General features: G+C 35.1%; 1 protein-coding gene across 3 annotated transcripts in view; it reads left to right on the top strand.

Moving 5' to 3' along the window:
• Positions 1–17,160, top strand: part of RALGAPA2 (Ral GTPase activating protein catalytic subunit alpha 2) — a 136,111-nt gene that overhangs the window by 35,098 nt on the left and 83,853 nt on the right. For all 3 annotated transcript variants that reach the window (XM_035320495.1, XM_035320496.1, XM_035320497.1), the window contains 13 exons: positions 51–250; positions 1,947–2,177; positions 4,468–4,641; positions 5,579–5,716; positions 6,592–6,740; positions 7,156–7,267; positions 7,995–8,232; positions 8,807–8,971; positions 10,126–10,266; positions 11,629–11,766; positions 12,313–12,410; positions 14,483–14,573; positions 14,738–14,914. In XM_035320495.1, coding sequence (XP_035176386.1) covers positions 51–250; positions 1,947–2,177; positions 4,468–4,641; positions 5,579–5,716; positions 6,592–6,740; positions 7,156–7,267; positions 7,995–8,232; positions 8,807–8,971; positions 10,126–10,266; positions 11,629–11,766; positions 12,313–12,410; positions 14,483–14,573; positions 14,738–14,914 — 2,052 coding nt within the window. The remainder of the gene's footprint in view (positions 1–50; positions 251–1,946; positions 2,178–4,467; positions 4,642–5,578; positions 5,717–6,591; positions 6,741–7,155; positions 7,268–7,994; positions 8,233–8,806; positions 8,972–10,125; positions 10,267–11,628; positions 11,767–12,312; positions 12,411–14,482; positions 14,574–14,737; positions 14,915–17,160) is intronic.

The following is a 17,160-nucleotide window of genomic DNA, read 5'->3' as shown; positions in this document are numbered from 1 at the left end:
AGTTTTTCAAGATTAGATTTTCTTTACATCTTCTCTTTTTATCTCACCAGATATTCCTGATATAAGACCAAGACCAGTTTACATTACTGCAACACGAAACAATGAAAATGTCTATAGCACAAAAATTCCATATATGGCAGCTCGAGTTGTTTTTATTAAGTGGCTTGTTACCTTCTTTCTTGAAAAGAAATATTTAACTGCTGTTCAGAATACAAAAAATGGAGGAGAAATGCTCCCTAAAATTATTCAGGTGTGCTTTAAAGTTTACCTTTTTTTTTCTTGCATATGTGCTAGAAACCTTGCAAATGATCACAATACACTGACAACTGAAAGAAGAAAGAAATGCAGATCCCCAGTGAATAAATTATGTACTCGTAAATTGATTATTTTTTTTTCTTTGATGAAGGAGGGAGTCTTCAAGGGAATCCCTTTAGTAATTTATTAGTATTTTTTATTCTCATAGGTATTTAACTTAACAGCTTCATCACTATAATCTTTAGACTTTTGGAATTTAATCTGTAAACTGACAAACTTATTTGTGGCATAGACTGTTTCCAGTAACGTCAAAGGCCATTTTGTTTTACTCTTGATTATAACAGCTCTTTACAATGAGATAATATAAAAATATTTTACTTTCAAATTGCTGGTTGAGATTTCTGTAGGATTAGGGACTTAAAATTAATCTTGTAGAAATAAATAGTTTTAAGAGACTCTCCAGCTTCCCATTACAAATCTAGAATCAATGTCAATTTTATATTCTCTTGAATCGTAGGTCAGTGTCACATCTGGATTGAGTGGAAATGCATTTATTAACTCTGAAAGTCAAACTGCATATTTTCATGTTAATTGCTTTTGAAGTTTGTAGTTTGTTTTAAAGTGTAGAATTGTGTGTAGAATTGTGAAACCCTGGTACAGCTAGGTGTAGCTTACTTACTGCAAGCTCTTCTTATTAATCTTTTTCTTTCTTGTTGGAACGTGCACCTTCTGTATAAATAGTTGCTGTACCATTGCAGCTAACATACCCTGGAAAAAGATTTTTTTTCTCTTCACTGAATTTTACAGAACACTGATACCAATTAGATATTTACGATACATAAAGATATTGCTGCCCTCAAAATGGAAACTGGTCAAAAGTTATCTCTTAGCTGCAGTTGGGTGTCAGCTTTTGGCACATGCTGACTTTTTAGTGGTTTTAAATTTCACTGCCTGTAGCCTGTGCTTCACTGGTGTGGCAGAACTGTACAAAAAAGTTCATTATCAAAAGTAGTAGAAAAAAAAACAGAGCAGTTATTGCTGCTCTGTTACTGCTCACTTTGACGAACAGACGGCAGCCTTATTGAAGTAAACAAAAGCAGAACTGCATTTGAGCAATGCTTTCGGGTGGTGGAAGTGGGATTCTTTTTCTGGTAACTTAATTGCAGTTTTACTGACTTTCTTCCAAAGGCTAAGTCCTCTTTCTTCCCTGGACTGGATCAATTTTAGCCAGACATAGTTCAAGATGAAATGCTGGAAAAGACATGCAACTCTATGGCAGAACAATGCCTGACAAAGAGCGGTTAGGAATGCCTAAGAGTATGAGCCATGTATAGAACTGTGATCCATCTTTTCTCAAAAATCAAAGGGACTTGGAGATGTTTCTCCATTGTGTGTCCTTCCCTCCACTGCCACCACTGCTTGTCTTCTTCTTTTTTGTCTTGGGGAGTGGTTGGCAAGTCAGTCAGGTGTTCTGGGCTGGGGGGACTCATAGAAAGTGTATATCATATAGAGTACAAGACCAAATTCCTTCTTGTATCAAGAAGTAGATTGAAAATTGCATTTCCTGGTGGCTGGAATCCCTGCATGCAGTGTGAATGAGTGTTGCTATCTTGAGTTCTGAGTAAGTACCCTAGATTTTTGACATGCAGTGCTCCAGTAATTTAATTAGGCACGTGTTTTCTTCTGTGTAGACTGTTGGTGTTGTAAACCAAGATAAAAACCCAGAGCTGGAAACTGGCATGTCTTATGCAGGCGAGCAGGAGAGGAGCCATTCGAACAGCAGCACCTTGTCTGACCGACGGCTCAGTAATTCCAGCCTCTGCAGCATCGAAGAGCAGCATCGAACTGTTTATGAGATGGTGCAGAGAATCCTCTTGTCCACACGAGGATATGTTAACTTTGTTAATGAGGTGTTTCGACAGGTACGTGTGGACGTGTAGTTGCCGTTACATGATTTTTTAAAAAGGAAATGTCATGGTCATTAGAAAGAACACTGAAGGCTGCTGGTCAGATAACTGGTCAAGCTTGATGTTAATCACATGAGCGCCCACTTATTTTGGAGTCATTCCTAGGTCTAGTTTTAATGATGAAGTAAAAAAATTCTATGGGAACTGAAACTTATTGCTGATGTTAAACAGCAATTTGTCATACTTGAATTTGACACTTTACTAGCTTGCTATGTGAAATAGTAAGATTCTAGTTCCTGTGGTCGCAGTCAGTATTTAATGTCTATTTGGACATGATTGATTGCTTCTGCTCGTACTTCTTTTCAATTGTTTGAGATAAAAATACGTGACCTACTGGAAATTCACCTTCTTCTTTTGATATGTTATCAAGGCAGCAGTTGGTTGAAACATAGGTTTTAGGTCACATAAATGTAGAGGAGACACCCTGCAGAAGATGAGTGAGCACACATGCTTTACTGAAAGTATTTTGTGTGGCACGGTGTAAGAACTTGTACAATGCTTTTTTGTCATTTTGACAGGGAGTGTTTTGTGTATGTTGAGAACCTCTGTGGTATGCTGCCCTCTCCTGGTGTTTGTTCAGAGTGTCTGTAAAGTTAGACCAGCTTCCAGGGAACAAAGGCTAGTCCGATGCAGCATTTTCATCTTTATTAAATATGGTCATTGTTCAGTAACTGAAGCAGATAATAGTACTTGGATTCTTTCAGTGTTTATTTCTCCCTTGCAGGAATCTGATTAGTCCCTATGAATTCTGCATTGCTTTATATTCTTTCTACCTTACTTCTCAGCCTTACAGAAAACATTTTTTTGTAGTGGCCATTCATGCCACTGATGAGCTGTTGTTTTTCTAATAGCCTAGCAGTTGTCTTTTGGCTTTTTCAGTTTCTGCATCTTTAATAACTTGACAGTGTCTGTGAAGACATTTTCAGAAATTTCACTTGAAATTGTTGCATGACGTATATAAGCTTGCTTTTGATAACCCTTTAATTTCTGTAGACTATTAGTTGAAAACCCCATTAAGCTGTTGGATTTAAGATGTTGCATTTTGTGCTGACTAGAGAAAGGGAAATGTACTATATGATGCAAAGATTTCCACCAACCTGAGCAAGATACCCTTGTAATGTTTTGCAGCTAAAATGGATATGGGAATCAGTGTGTATTCTGAAATGCAATGCTATAGTTTTTTCCCTGTTAATTATGGAGAGCAGGTAATCTCTTCACAGTTGGAAGAGATGTTTTTTTAAAATTTGAAAAATGTATTTCAGTCTTTTTCAGTGTCTTTGTAATATAGTACATAGTGATGGCAAAATAGAAGCATTTTGTCTTGACCAAATACAATTTGTTTTCTACCAGATTAAATTTTTATATATTGATTTCTGTGCCAGTTCACTGTAGTCTAGAGATTTTCCAATGGTTGATGCTAGTATGTAGTGAGATTTGTTTTTTAAAAGTCTTTGAATTTTTCTGTGATCAAATGAAGTTTATACCAAAACAAGGGATAATACTCAGCCAATAAAAATATCTAGACATCTCTCACAGTTTAGTGAGTGTATAATTTCTTAGGACTTAAACTATTGGCAGAGGCTAACACACATTACTATAGACATGTGGTTTTTTAGATGCCTAAGACTGACAGAAATACAGGAAAACAGGTGGTCTGGTCTTGGAAAGCTTTCAAAGTGGACATCTTTACCGAATGGTTCCAAATACTGACATTGGGTAGCAAGTTGAAAGTAAATTATTTTGATTTTTGACTTTTATCAGAAATGATCAAATGCCTTCCACTTCTGTCCTCATCATAATTTGCTGTCTTGTCTTTACCTACACTTGCTGAAATGGCATTTCACATCATATACTGGTGATGTAATTTGAAGTCAGCTTCTCCAGATAGTGCAGCGTGGTATCCAAGTTTAGCCTGCCAGGCCTCTCTGGCTTAGTAACAACTTGTACGATTAATCCACCCAAAGTTAGAGAACTTGCAGTGAACAAAACCACCTCTTTTTACTGTTTGAACAAATACAACATGGAAGTCATTTGAAGTTAATAGTTATGGAATTGTGAAATTCCACACTGCATATGTTGTTGATTAACCATAGCTCCTAATACAGACATAAATGTAAAAAACACATTTCCTTTCTTTTTCTGAGTTGTGTTATTTATGGGTGATGATGCTGCATTTGTGTGTTGCATATACATGAATTTCTGTGCCCCATATATATATAGTAAAAGTAGTTAACTTTAAATTTAGGCTTTTTTGTTGCCTTCTTCTGATATATCTGCAACGCAAAAAGTGGTTAAGGTCTATAGAAAGTGGATATTGCAAGAGAAGCCTGTGTTCATGGAGGAGCCAGACAAAAAGGAAAACAGTGAGGATGCTGTTGTCAGCTTAGAGGATTCATCAGTGCAAACGGATGGTAAACATGTATGGTATCAGTTATTTACATTATTTTGTTTCTTTGAAAAGTATTATTTATCTTTTAAATTTTCTCTGTAAAATTTAAGTAAAAATCTAAGATGTATGGAAAATCAGGATTAAAAAGTGCTTTATCTAAGGTCCACAAATCTAAAATATTACTGAGTGTTCAGTAGGCCTTATTGAGTGCAAAGAAAGATTGCAGCTCTTTGAAAAATAAAATTTCTTCATTATTCCCTGTCTATACAAATACTGTAACGAGAACGTAATGGAAAAATAATAATATATGCTGCAGTGTTAAACTTTACACTGTCTGTTGGCCTAGTGCATGTAGGTCTATTTAATTTCAGTGGTATTTACTTAAGAGTGGTAATTACTTTCAGTGGTAATTACTTAAATTATCTACTAATTTATATATACTATATCAAAACTTTGAATCCTTAAATCTAGGAAATTAAATTACAGATAAAAATTCTGTGGCATAATTTTTTTTATGTCCTGTAATGAATCATCAGTAAATGTTGACTTTGATACTGCCATGGAAAACTACGTAACGGGAAAATTTTTTGTACAAGGAAAGATGGTTGAGTTCTTAAAATAGTAGTAAAAATTATGATGTTTTGACAGATTACTTTCATAGAGAATTTATATTTTTTCCAGCCTTAAATTCAAATACTACTACAGTCAGTGACAACAAAATGTAATATAGAATATTTTGAATATAGAATATTTTGAACTAACATAGCTCTTAGAAGTCTTATGAACCTTTAAATTCCATATACTTTTTGCTTAGAATCTGTAAATATTAGACATTAATTCCTTGCTGAAATGGACATAGGACAATGTGACAGTTACCTCTTTCTGCTTTTGACGTATAAAATGATACTGAATAAATGTGGACACGTTCATTTCTCCTTGGTCACTAACTGAATGATGTTTTTGAAAGCTTTCCTCTGACCACTCAGGACATAAGCGCTCATCCAGCTGGGGAAGAACGTTCTCCTTTACCAGTGCTGTTAACAGAGGATGTGTATTAGAAGATGAGGACAAAAATGTTAAAGCTGGTGCTCAAGCTGCATTACAGGTGTGCAGTATAGAGATTAGAAGGCTCTAAGAGTCTTGGAACTTTTACTACACATTATTATATAGTCATATACTCATATAAAATGTTATGATTAGAGCAATTTGCGAGGGTTCTAGGTTAGCACCCACACAGTGTTCTGCATACAGATGTGCTGAACTCAGCACATGACAGTTCTCTTTCTTGTAAATTATAGACACCCTATATTGGGAATGGAAAAAAGGCTACAATAGCTACAATGTGTAATTCAATTATCTTTTTCTGTATTACTGAAAATAATAGTCTGCTATAATTATTCTGGTATAATTCCACATTTTGGTTGAAGAGCTTGTGTACAGGTCTTTCTGTACTCTGAAATTAAGGAAAGAAACAAGAAAGAGTTGATAGTTTTCATAAGATACAATTTGGACTTCATTTATATCTTTTTAAAAAAGCATATTAAACCATTCACCCATGTCTTAGAGCCAGATACCTATTTTAAGGTAAAGCTGCATTTTTTTTTCTACTGTTGATGCTAGGAATTAGAACTGTACATTTGCTTCACTGTACCTCATTTATTGAAAATATTGGTGACTGCTTAAGCATATAATGCTGCATATAATGAGTAGCTGCAGGAATGGTGCTCTTGCCTGAGGGAACAGAATAGATACCTACAAGACACAGACTATGTAACACATGCCTTTGTTGGGCATATAATGCCACCTGACTTTTTACCAGAATTATTTAGAAAAACAAAGCGGTATGTAAAACATGGAATTTGCTCTAAGAAAAGTGAAAGGTTTGGCTAGAGGATTACAAGTATTTGTTTGTAATCTTTGACCTTTTTTTCTTTCTTTTGTTGACCCTATTTAAACTGACTGTAAATGCCTGTCTTGAAGGTGTTCTTGACAAACTCTGCAAATGTTTTCTTATTGGAACCATGCATTGAAGTCCCTGTGCTTCTGAAGGAGCAAGTTGATGCTTGCAAGGCAGTTCTGAGCATTTTTAGGCGCATGATAATGGAACTATCAATGAATAAAAAGACATGGTAAGTTTAATTTATTCTGCATCTAAGAGATCAATATTTAAAATTTATGGGAAAATTGTCAGGAGGGAAGGGAGAGTGGACTTAGGTGTAGATCTTGTTACACATTATGACTTGCATATGAATTGATTTGGGTGATTGTAGGTTCTGCCATGTCTTCATCATGATACTGTTTGATTTAAAGATTCTGGACATTACTTCCATTCCTGACTTCAGCTTCTCAAAAATTAATTTTTACAGTCCACAACCAACTAATGTTATTTTGTGAAAGTTCTGTGAAATCTTAGTGAGAATGTAAGATCACATTCTCAACATGTAAGACTTAATGAGAATTATAAGTTTTTTCTGGTAGATGAAAATTAACAAGCATGTTTAATAACCCATATGAACAAAAAGCACAACTTTATTTTGGAACCAGGGAACAGATGTTACAGATACTCCTCAGAATAACAGAAGCTGTGATGCAGAAGCCAAAAGAAAACCATATGAAGGATACGTTTGCTCAGAGCATGTCAGGGTTACTTTTTCGAGTGAGTATTTTTTGTGTACATGTGACACCTGTTTTCAATGCTGATTGCCCATAGTTTGCTTAAGTAGTATTACACAGTACTATACAACCTATTTTTAAAACATGAAATAAGTCTCCTTTGCAGTAATACAATTCATTCCAGGTGCCAGAAGCAGTTGATTTGATCAGTTCTTTAGGGGTCTATTACAAACCATGGTAGCAAACACGTATCTCAGTGTGGGATATTTTCAATGAGTTCCTCTAAAATGGAGCTATATGTAACTTTTTTTCTAGGAGGAAGTTCATCTGGCATGTCAAAACTGGGTCACATTTAATGAGATTAAAATATCTAGACATCATTGGTACATTATGTGGTCAGCTACAGTGTTGAAGCCTGAATGTCACAGGCATAGTTCAATCACTCTAATTATTTGGAAGGTGTAGCAGGCAGTTCTTTTTTTCTGTCATCATTATATAAAGATAGTGTTGTTTCAGCTTACCTGGAAACATAAGATCACCTGAAGCATATGTTTTGGAATTTTAAAATTTCCTTAGTAACTTTCACATATATGTACCTGCCAATTTCTGGGAGTATTTTTTGATGAAAAATATCTGTGCATAGTATCTGTGTGTCACTGATAATCAGTGCTAATATGCAGGTTGGTGTTGAATTTATCAGCATGTGAATTGGTGCGTTGAATTAATTTCAGTAAAAATGCATGACCTATCACTTGTTTCTTTCCTCTCAGACCCTCATTGTGGCTTGGATCAGAGCAAACCTGAGCGTTTACATTTCTCGGGAGCTGTGGGATGAACTGCTCAGTGTCCTGTCTGCCCTGACTGACTGGGAGGAGCTCATAAACGAGTGGGCCAATATCATGGACTCTCTAACAGCAGTGCTGGCAAGAACTGTGTATGGGGTAGAAATGACAAATTTACCCTTGGATAAGCTCAGTGAACAAAAAGAAAAAAAGCAGAGAGGAAAGGGTTAGTCTCCATGCTTAAGTGCTTTTTGTATCAAACAAGTTAGATATTTAAGTTTAAAATTTAATTTAATCTAACATTAAATACCTCTTAATCCTAGTGTAAGAACCTGATTGATCAAATATGAAGTGCTTTGGATTTATATATTCCCATTATTCATTGTGGTAGGAAAGGTAATTGGGGTTGATAGATAGTAGCTATTCGGCAGATTTAGTATGCGCTCAAAATCAGTCTTTAGTATGCGCTCAAAATCAGTCTCAAAATCAGTCCTGCAGAGCAGGAATGAAACGTTTCTTGTGCTGTAGTCTGGTATAGTCATCAATGTCAAAATTCCTTTCCATGTAATTTCATTGAACTATATTAATTACAGTATTTTGACTGGATTTATATGACACCTGGCAATTGATGCACATAGCTGAATTTTTACTAACATTAAAAAAGAATTACTCTTTCAACTATGTCAATTTGAAGGTGAATATTTTTTTCACATTGGAGTGCTTGTAAGTCTGTTCATACTGTAGAAGAATACATGCCAAAGCATACAATGCTAGAAAAATTTGTTTTCTTTATCTCTAAGGTGGCATTTTAGAGCCTCAAAAGGCAGCTGTAGTGGGAAGATCTTTTTCATTAAGCTGGAAAAGTCATCCAGAAGTTGTGGAGCCAATGAGATTCAGAAGTGCTACCACCTCTGGAGCCCCAGGAGTTGAGAAAGCAAGAAATATTGTTCGTCAGAGAGCAACAGGTATAGACCGCAACTAAATGTTTATGTTCCCAAACATTCAATAACACTTGAGTTTTAAATCTACCTTCGAGTTGTGACAGCTTGCAAAAATAGTGCAACTTAACTAAATGCCTAAACACAGATGTTCCATACCTATGTCTGGAACACTACCACTATTTTGGAAAAAAAGCCTCTAAAGCATTAGCTACCTTGAAAGGTGTTTTCTTGTAGCTTGATACAGAGTATTTAATCCACAAGTTATAAAAGGTCCACTTTCAGATCCCATTGGAGAGAGAGCTGCTCATCTCTCTTACAAATTATGAGAGAAGTTGCCAACAGAACACTGGATATAAAATGTAACATTTTGCTATTTTAGATATGTTTTTTCTCATTTTGAAAAATTTCACAGGTCCAACAATATTTCGAGTGCTTCTACCTTCCCATCATGTGTTAAGAGTCCAAAACCCTTCACATAATTTGTATCAGTTTCATCATCCTCTTCATAAATGAAGAAAGCAAGACTCAATACCCCCAAAACAGAGTCTGCAGGATAATTCAGCATGTAAGGTCATCAGGTCTAAGCTCCTGCTCAAAGCAGGGTCAGCTGTCTGCTCGGACCGGAATACTCAGGGCTTTTTCCAGTCTGGAGCTAGGATCCCTAATTTAAAAAGCAAAAGCAGAGGTAGCTGTATCTTTAGTTCTGAGAGGCACACTAACACGCTTCTTGTATGAAAATGGATTATTTTCAGCAGAGATGAATTAATGGAAGAGGTAGTTTGTGGGGGGAGGGGGTCAGGGTGGAGCATTGCTAACAGAGGGTAAGCTGAATAAGTTTTCTTTAGTTTTAGTTTTAGTTTTGAGCTGTATGTACTGCTACAGGTACTTCACTGAGAAGGAAAAGGGTAAGTCAAATTAGCCCATGAATGATAATCACAAGCTGACAAAATGAAAGATTCCACATTGTGGAGTTGTGATTCAGAAATCACTGATTACTATAGTTACAGTGTGTGAGATGCATTGCACATTATTAACTTACAGCCTTTAGGAAATATTTCAGAGCTTAACATTTTATTTTTTTTTCAAAAGCTATGTGTTTTGTTGTATCATGACATTCCAAAACCCAAATATTTTGCTATTTTTTCTGACATAATTCTTGCTTTATTTTTTCCTGGAAGCTAAGCGAAGCCAGTCTATCAGCAACTGTGTTCATCTTTATGAGGCTTTGCCAGCTACTAAAAGTGTACCTCTTCTGCTTCACACTGTGAGCTCTCTCTTACCTGGTATCTCTTACACTTCTTGCTCTCACAGACTGTCAGGTACTGTACTTTAAAGTCATCTTTATATAAATGTTCTTTATATTTTTAAGCTGCTGTCTGTCTGCTTTCTTTCTGTCCAGTTAATTGTTCTTTAGGATTGTGGAATGGCATGTTTTTCCCTGGTTCTGTTTCTCTTGCCTGGATCTGTTCAAAACACAGTGTTAAGTAATATTGGTAGCCAGTAGCAGATGAGCAAGTTCAATGGAAGCATATCTTGTCCTTTTTCAAAGTTATGAAGGGTGAAAAAGAGTGGTTAGATAAATGTTTTTTGTTATTCTGTCATTGGAACTGTGTTCATTATCAAAATAAGTAACCTTTTAAGGGAAAATGAGGACAGCAAGATCTTTTCAAGGAACTGAGTAGAAACTAGTTACATGCTTGAATGTATGAGATAGTGCAAGCAAAATATGCAATTGAAATTTGTCAGGTTGAGGTACTTGAGTTAAAAAAAAATCTCATTCACTGTGTGTCACAGTCGGTTATAAATCTTTTTGGACAGTCAGACAGTTCTGTTGGGTCAGCTTTGAAGAGACGTGTGGGCCACCTCTTTGACTGATTTCTAGGAGAAGAGTTAGCAGTTAGGTTGGGTGGCATTAACTGGCGCTATAACTAAAACCATCATTACTGAAAGGGAGCACACTTGGTCCCAAGTGTTACTGTCTTTTTTCAGTTAATGCCAAGAGAAATATATTTCTATAAGTGTGTTGCTAGCTCATCTTAAAATTTTCCTGTTGCTCCTTGCTCCTTCTGCAGTGTATCAAATTACTTTCTCACTTGAATTTTCATGCTTCTCTCTCCTCTCTTTTTATTTTGGATTTTCAGTTACAATAAAAAAGCTGCATGATTCAGTTTGTCTTCACAAATTAATCCAGAATCTGTGCTTTTTTTTTTTTTTTTTTTTTTGTACTCTATTTGAATTCTTTTCTTTTTTGATGTCCCCATTCCATCTTTATGGAGGAAAAGCACAGTAACCTTCTCTGTACTCTGTACTAGTTTTGCTGCCTCTCTTCTTTCTTTTTCCAGAACAGAGTCTAATTTAGGTCTCTAGCAATGGAAAAGATAGCTTTATTCTCATGACATCCTCCAACCCTTCATTGTGCACACTGAATCCCTGATGTAATTTTTCCCTTTTTTATAGATCTTTTGCCATTGAAACCGCTCATACATCTCTCTCCAAACTTTACTTTTTTTCTAAGAATAATTTAACTTCTTTAACTAGTGGTCACATTCTAGCTTTTGTAACTTGGAGTTTGAAATATTTGAGTGAGTCACTTTTTCACATAGGTTTTGTAGCTAAGGAGTTTGTGTTCGTATACAATTCTGAGGTCATGCAAGTATTTTGTTTTTTAACTAAATCAACAGAAGTTGAAGAATCCCAGCAGTCGGAAATTTCAGCAGGAACAGAAGCTACAGGCCTATTTGTAGACCAAGAGCAGCAGCTAACTCGAAGTAGCAGCACTTCAGATATTGCAGATCAGTTTCCATCTGATTTTTTTCAAGGTAATATTGATGAAATATAGCAATGCTACACTTAGAAGAAAAAGTGCCGAGACTTGTTGAGCTTCACAGATGCTGCTGTTATCTTCTTTGTTTTCCAGCCATGGTTCTAAAATATTTTTTATCCCATTTTCTTAGTAAATCTATTGTTGGTATCTTGTTTTAAAAAAAAAAATATTAAGAAGCTGTGGATTACAAATGCAGAGCACAACCTTTAATAAAGCAGGGCTTTAATAAAGCAGGGCTTTATTAAAAGCATGCATTTTCAGTGTAACTCTTTATGTTTATCTGATTTGCATTCAAATTTTGTGTATTCAAGTTAACAGTTCTACTTTTGTTCTGATTGTGTAAGTGGGTTATGCTTATGAAGGATTTTTAAAACGTCACATGTTCCATCTTATTAAGCCATGAAAATTATGTTATATTACTTCACTCACCTGTAAATATAAAAAGTATATAAGTAAATGTAACAGAATTTTTCCTGCAATTTGCTATGCACTTTCATCCCACAGATTTCTATACTTCTTTTTTACCTTCTAAAATTTCTAGGTAAGAAGGCTGGAAGTTCTCATAATTTATCTTCTTCAGATTCCAAATCAGTTCAGGAAAATAAGGAATATATGAAGAAGGAACATGAAGCTGAGCATGTAAGGCAAAATAGAGAGTGATTATTGATGATACATGTTTTAAATTAAAAAAAAATGTTTTATTGATAAACAAAATGTTTTATTTCTAATCGGATTTTTCTTAGTATTTTGAAACTAGCAACGTGAAAGTATGAAAATTCATTAGTCACATTTCCAATATAGAATCTGGGATTAAACTGTAACTGTTCATTAGGCTTTTTGGTATGCTTGTTATGTGACTTCTGATACTGTAAGTTGCCAACACAATTTTATGTAATTGGCTATATGCTATTCTTATAAAAGACTTCTTTGCTTTCCTTTATTAATTATAAACAAGTTCACCACTTTTTTTGCTAAATAATTCATGGCTTTTATAGAGCAGCGCTACAGTGGAATAAATGTTTGATGGTTTGAAGTAATAAGGAAAATAATTTCCTTCAGCACAATTTGTAGCACTAGCTATTTATTGCAGATTATTTGTATAAATTAACATTAGGACAGGCAAGCTTTGTAAATTTTTAATGCAACTTTGGAGCAAGCAGTAGAAATAATAAATGACTTCATCTTTGGAAATATAATGCAATGCAACATGGAGAACTTCAAGATGAATCTCATCTCTGGTCCATGGCTCTCCCATATATCTGGACTTAAAGTACTATTAGTACTTTGCTCTGGAGAGACAAGACTTTTTCTGGGAAGTGCTCTCATTAATCACGTCAGGAATAACAAAGTGCCTTAAAATGGGAAGGAAAATCTAGTGGACTACATGTGCTGGAGGTGAGGGGAGAGGGAGAAGAATAGGTTCAGTAGTTCTGGAGAATTAAAAATTAATCTGTCTCCCCATTCTATTCCTGTGGCATGTATTATAAAATATTTATAAGCACATGCTGCTGGGGCTGTCAAACACATTGCAGTTTCACCTTCTTTTGCAAGTGGAAGCTGAGGTTTGACCATGTATATACAACATAAGTTGCTAATGTTCTGTGTGGACCAATTTGACTTAATATCAACAAAACACTTGCATGTTGTCATCACTGATCAAAAGCTAGATTTGCCAGGGAGGAGAAATGATTCTGCAATCTATCAAGCAGCACAAGGAAGCATTTCTTTCTTGGGAATGACGGAATGATGCCCAGCTCAAAGCAAAACAAACCAAACCTACAGCCTTCATTAATATAATAATAATAATTTCTGTGAGTTAGTTGTGTCTTTGGTGGCAATAATTTACTTTCTCAGATATATGGAGAAAGAAAATGGATTAATGGTCTGGACAGCAAATCAGAAGAAATAAGAAATTTATAAAAAATAATACTACTAATTATAAATACAAAATTAAAAGGGAATTTCAGAATTTTTAGTTGAATTGAGGAGTTTCAGAGCAGAGATTCCTTTAGCAGTTAGATCTAGTATGCTCCTAGGGGTGAGGTGCAGAACATGGGTGTTTTGTTGCATACTTATATAGGAACAAACAACATGGTATTCTATTTTGGGGGCAGAAACTATGTTTTGCTATTATAGATGACATGGGAATGCAAGAAATGTGAATTTGAAGGTGATCTACCAGATGTAAAGCAAAACAATTACGCTTAGGGACAGAGGAGTATCATCTAGAAGCAGAAAATTGCCTGAACGTTTTTCAGCAAGTAGGCTATGAATCCATTTGGAGATTTTTTCTTATTTTTTTTTTAAAAGGTAAACAAAAGATTAGGTGCTTTCAAATGAGTTGTTTTGCAACGAAGTAAAGCATCAACATAAGAGATGACTACCAATTTCTTCCTGAAAGGTTTTTTGATACTTTTGAAAGTTTTGAATGGTTTCAGCTTTATGGAAAAACATCAGTAGAAAGTCATGCCTCTTAGTAGGTAGACTGAGTTTAAGAAAGGGAGGAGAAAGAGAAACTGGAAACATGATGGTGTCCTTAAGACATCTAAAGATATTTGGTAGTCCAGGTATAGATTAAAATATTTTGACTTAGTTATGATTAACTTTTAGTAACTTTCCGTATGTGTGTTTGTGTATCGAATTTGCAAGAATATGTAGTTCTCAAAAATGTAATTAATAAACTCAGATTAATACTATTTTTTTCTCTGAAGGTACTAGTACAAAGGAGCAGTAGTACAGCTGAATTAGATTTGAAAGCAGACTTGCAACAAACACATGGAAACCATAGGGAGAGAGAAAAAAGTGAGTTCCAAGAAATACAGTATTTTTCTTAAGCTTAGCAATTTAAATCACTGTGATAATTTTGTCTTGTTACGGATATATTAGGCACTTTCCTCACCAGGTTTTGTTAATGCAATTTTAAAAAATAGGATCTGAGATCTTTTTAAATCCTCTGCTTGCTTTAGGTGAAAGTGTTAGCAGTGACACATCCATTGGGTATAATAATGAAGTAGAGATTGCACTCATCCCCTGGCAAGCTTCTGAAGAAGACCGTGAAGTTAATGCATCAACAGATGTTTGTGTGGATACTGATGCACCTCACTGGCTTCAGCTTAGTCCTTCAGATAATGCAAATTTAACAGGTACGCTTAGTCCAGAAAATATATTTACTATTTTAGATTTTCATCTCAAAAGGCAGTTCATACAGTTCAGTTTGCATATTAAAAAGTGTGTTCCTTTAGGCATGTCACCAAGCTTTTGTTATGTCAATAAAGAGATTTAAATGGCCAGAGTTTAAGGAATTTGTATAATCAGAATGAAGGTGACATAGTTGCCAATACATTCTAATCCAGAAAATGAAATCACAATTGAAAATGATTGCATTGCTTTCTATGTCAAATTACTGCTAATCAGCAGAGATGTGATAGTTGATCATTTGTGCTCTCTTAGCCTGCATTAGTGTTCAAGTAAAATGAATTAATTAAATTTCTATTAAGTTAATAGATTTTATTTCATAGCAGAATTGCCTTAGAAAGTGCAGGGAGTTCCTTACTGTATATATTGACTGATGGAAAATAACTGATCAATTCATAACAACTTTTCTCATCTTAATCTTGTTACCCTCCTTATTTATACTTCAGAGTGTGCATTGCCTATATTCCAGTAGAATGTGATAAGTAGCATTCTCAGAAAAGTTAATATGGAAGTAAAGCTCTTTTGCCTTTTAATTTTAATTATAGTATCTTTGACATTTCCAACACTTACAGTTATCTACTGAAATAGTTTGATTCTTAGCCAGGTACCTTCCCATCTAATATGCAAGATGTGAGACAGGGTTTTTACTTCAATAACTTAATACTGTAACATGTGAAACTATCTTATCAGCTGCTTTTATTCATGAGCAATATAGTTTCAATGGTATTTTTTTCATGATTACTTTTTCTTTAAAATACTTCTAGTTTAATGAACCAGTGCACCTTTTTCCATAGTTCAGATTACCATTGCATAAAAGGTAGTAATACAGTACTTGGCAAGGATTGTTGTGTATGATAAATTCATTGCTTTGTCTATGATACAAGAAATTGCTCTTTTGTGTTTACAAACAGAATGAGCTATATAAAATAATCTGAAAGGTAATGTGGACTAAAAGAGTAGTGTGGTAACAAATGTTTAATTACCCAATAGATCTGACATGCTCTTACTGCTTTTCTGGTTCATGTCCAAGTTGTTTGTCCGTGTGTCCACTCACACTGGGTGGCTGCATACAAGACAGTGTGCAGTTTATTTCTGACTGGAATGTTAGAAAATCTAAGTTATCCTTAGATATCTTAGATAACACACCCCTCTTCTTGCTCCCTGTACATCCACACAGTCAGAGAACACCTTCACGTTGTTCCTTTCAACAGCTTATCTGAGTCAGAGCTGCTATTGTTTGCTGCATGGTTGTTACATGGAGAATGTGGGAAAGATCAGAGCCCCTTGCTCATCTTTCACTTGTGAACAATGTCTACTGTTGTAGTAAAATTATGTCACAAGCTGAGCCTTCAGGATTTTGATATGTCATGTGGTTACTTGCATTCATTTGGGTGTTTAATTTTCTTTTCCAACAAAATACATATTTGGTCTTAAGATTTGGAGGCTTTCTAAAATAAAAAACTTTGTTTTGCTGTCGAAACCTCCACAGCGTAAGGCAAAAAATAGTGTAATGCTATCACCTGAACTGCATAGATGCATGAAATTCTCTGATGAGAGATGATCTCTGTTGAAGAGCATTCTAACACACTTGAAAAATAACATCCATTTTAACACATTGGGAATTCATAATGCTGCAACAAACAAAACAAAAAAGCAAAAAAATGAAAAAAATCCCCAACGCTTTAAAAGAAATAAAGCAAGGATAAATATGACTTCTAAAATGGCTTTTATTTTTGCAACCTGGAAGGGTGCAAGTTATCTCTGTCTGCCTACATAGAGGTTTCCTGCACCATTCCCCAGCACATTGGATGCTGAGCACTGGAGGGTACCATTCTGGACTGATTCTGCCTGTAGACAGACTGCTACATAGTTTTCCTTGGTCTGACCGAAGACAGTGTATCAGCTTTTGTCATCAACATTTGCACTTCAGTATGGATTTTTTCATCTACTATTTAGGCATTATTAATTCCATTATCCTGCCCATCTGCACAAATCCCCGTCTTCCTTCTCAGTTTGTATGCTGCTTTCTCAGGAACTGCTTCTCTGTGAAAGGATGTGCCTGAGCATACACTTCATCACTCGTAGTGCATTGGTTTTAGTCCCTTTGTTCAGTTGCATTTCCAGATAATCTTATACTGTGTGATCTTAAAAGAGAAAAGACACTTAGCAATGAAAATACTACCTGTAAAAGCCA

This window comes from Oxyura jamaicensis, chromosome 3 (genome assembly GCF_011077185.1).
Source record: "Oxyura jamaicensis isolate SHBP4307 breed ruddy duck chromosome 3, BPBGC_Ojam_1.0, whole genome shotgun sequence".
NCBI lineage: Eukaryota > Metazoa > Chordata > Aves > Anseriformes > Anatidae > Oxyura > Oxyura jamaicensis.
Note: the sequence above shows the minus strand (reverse complement) of the source record. Positions and strands in the feature narration are given on the sequence as shown.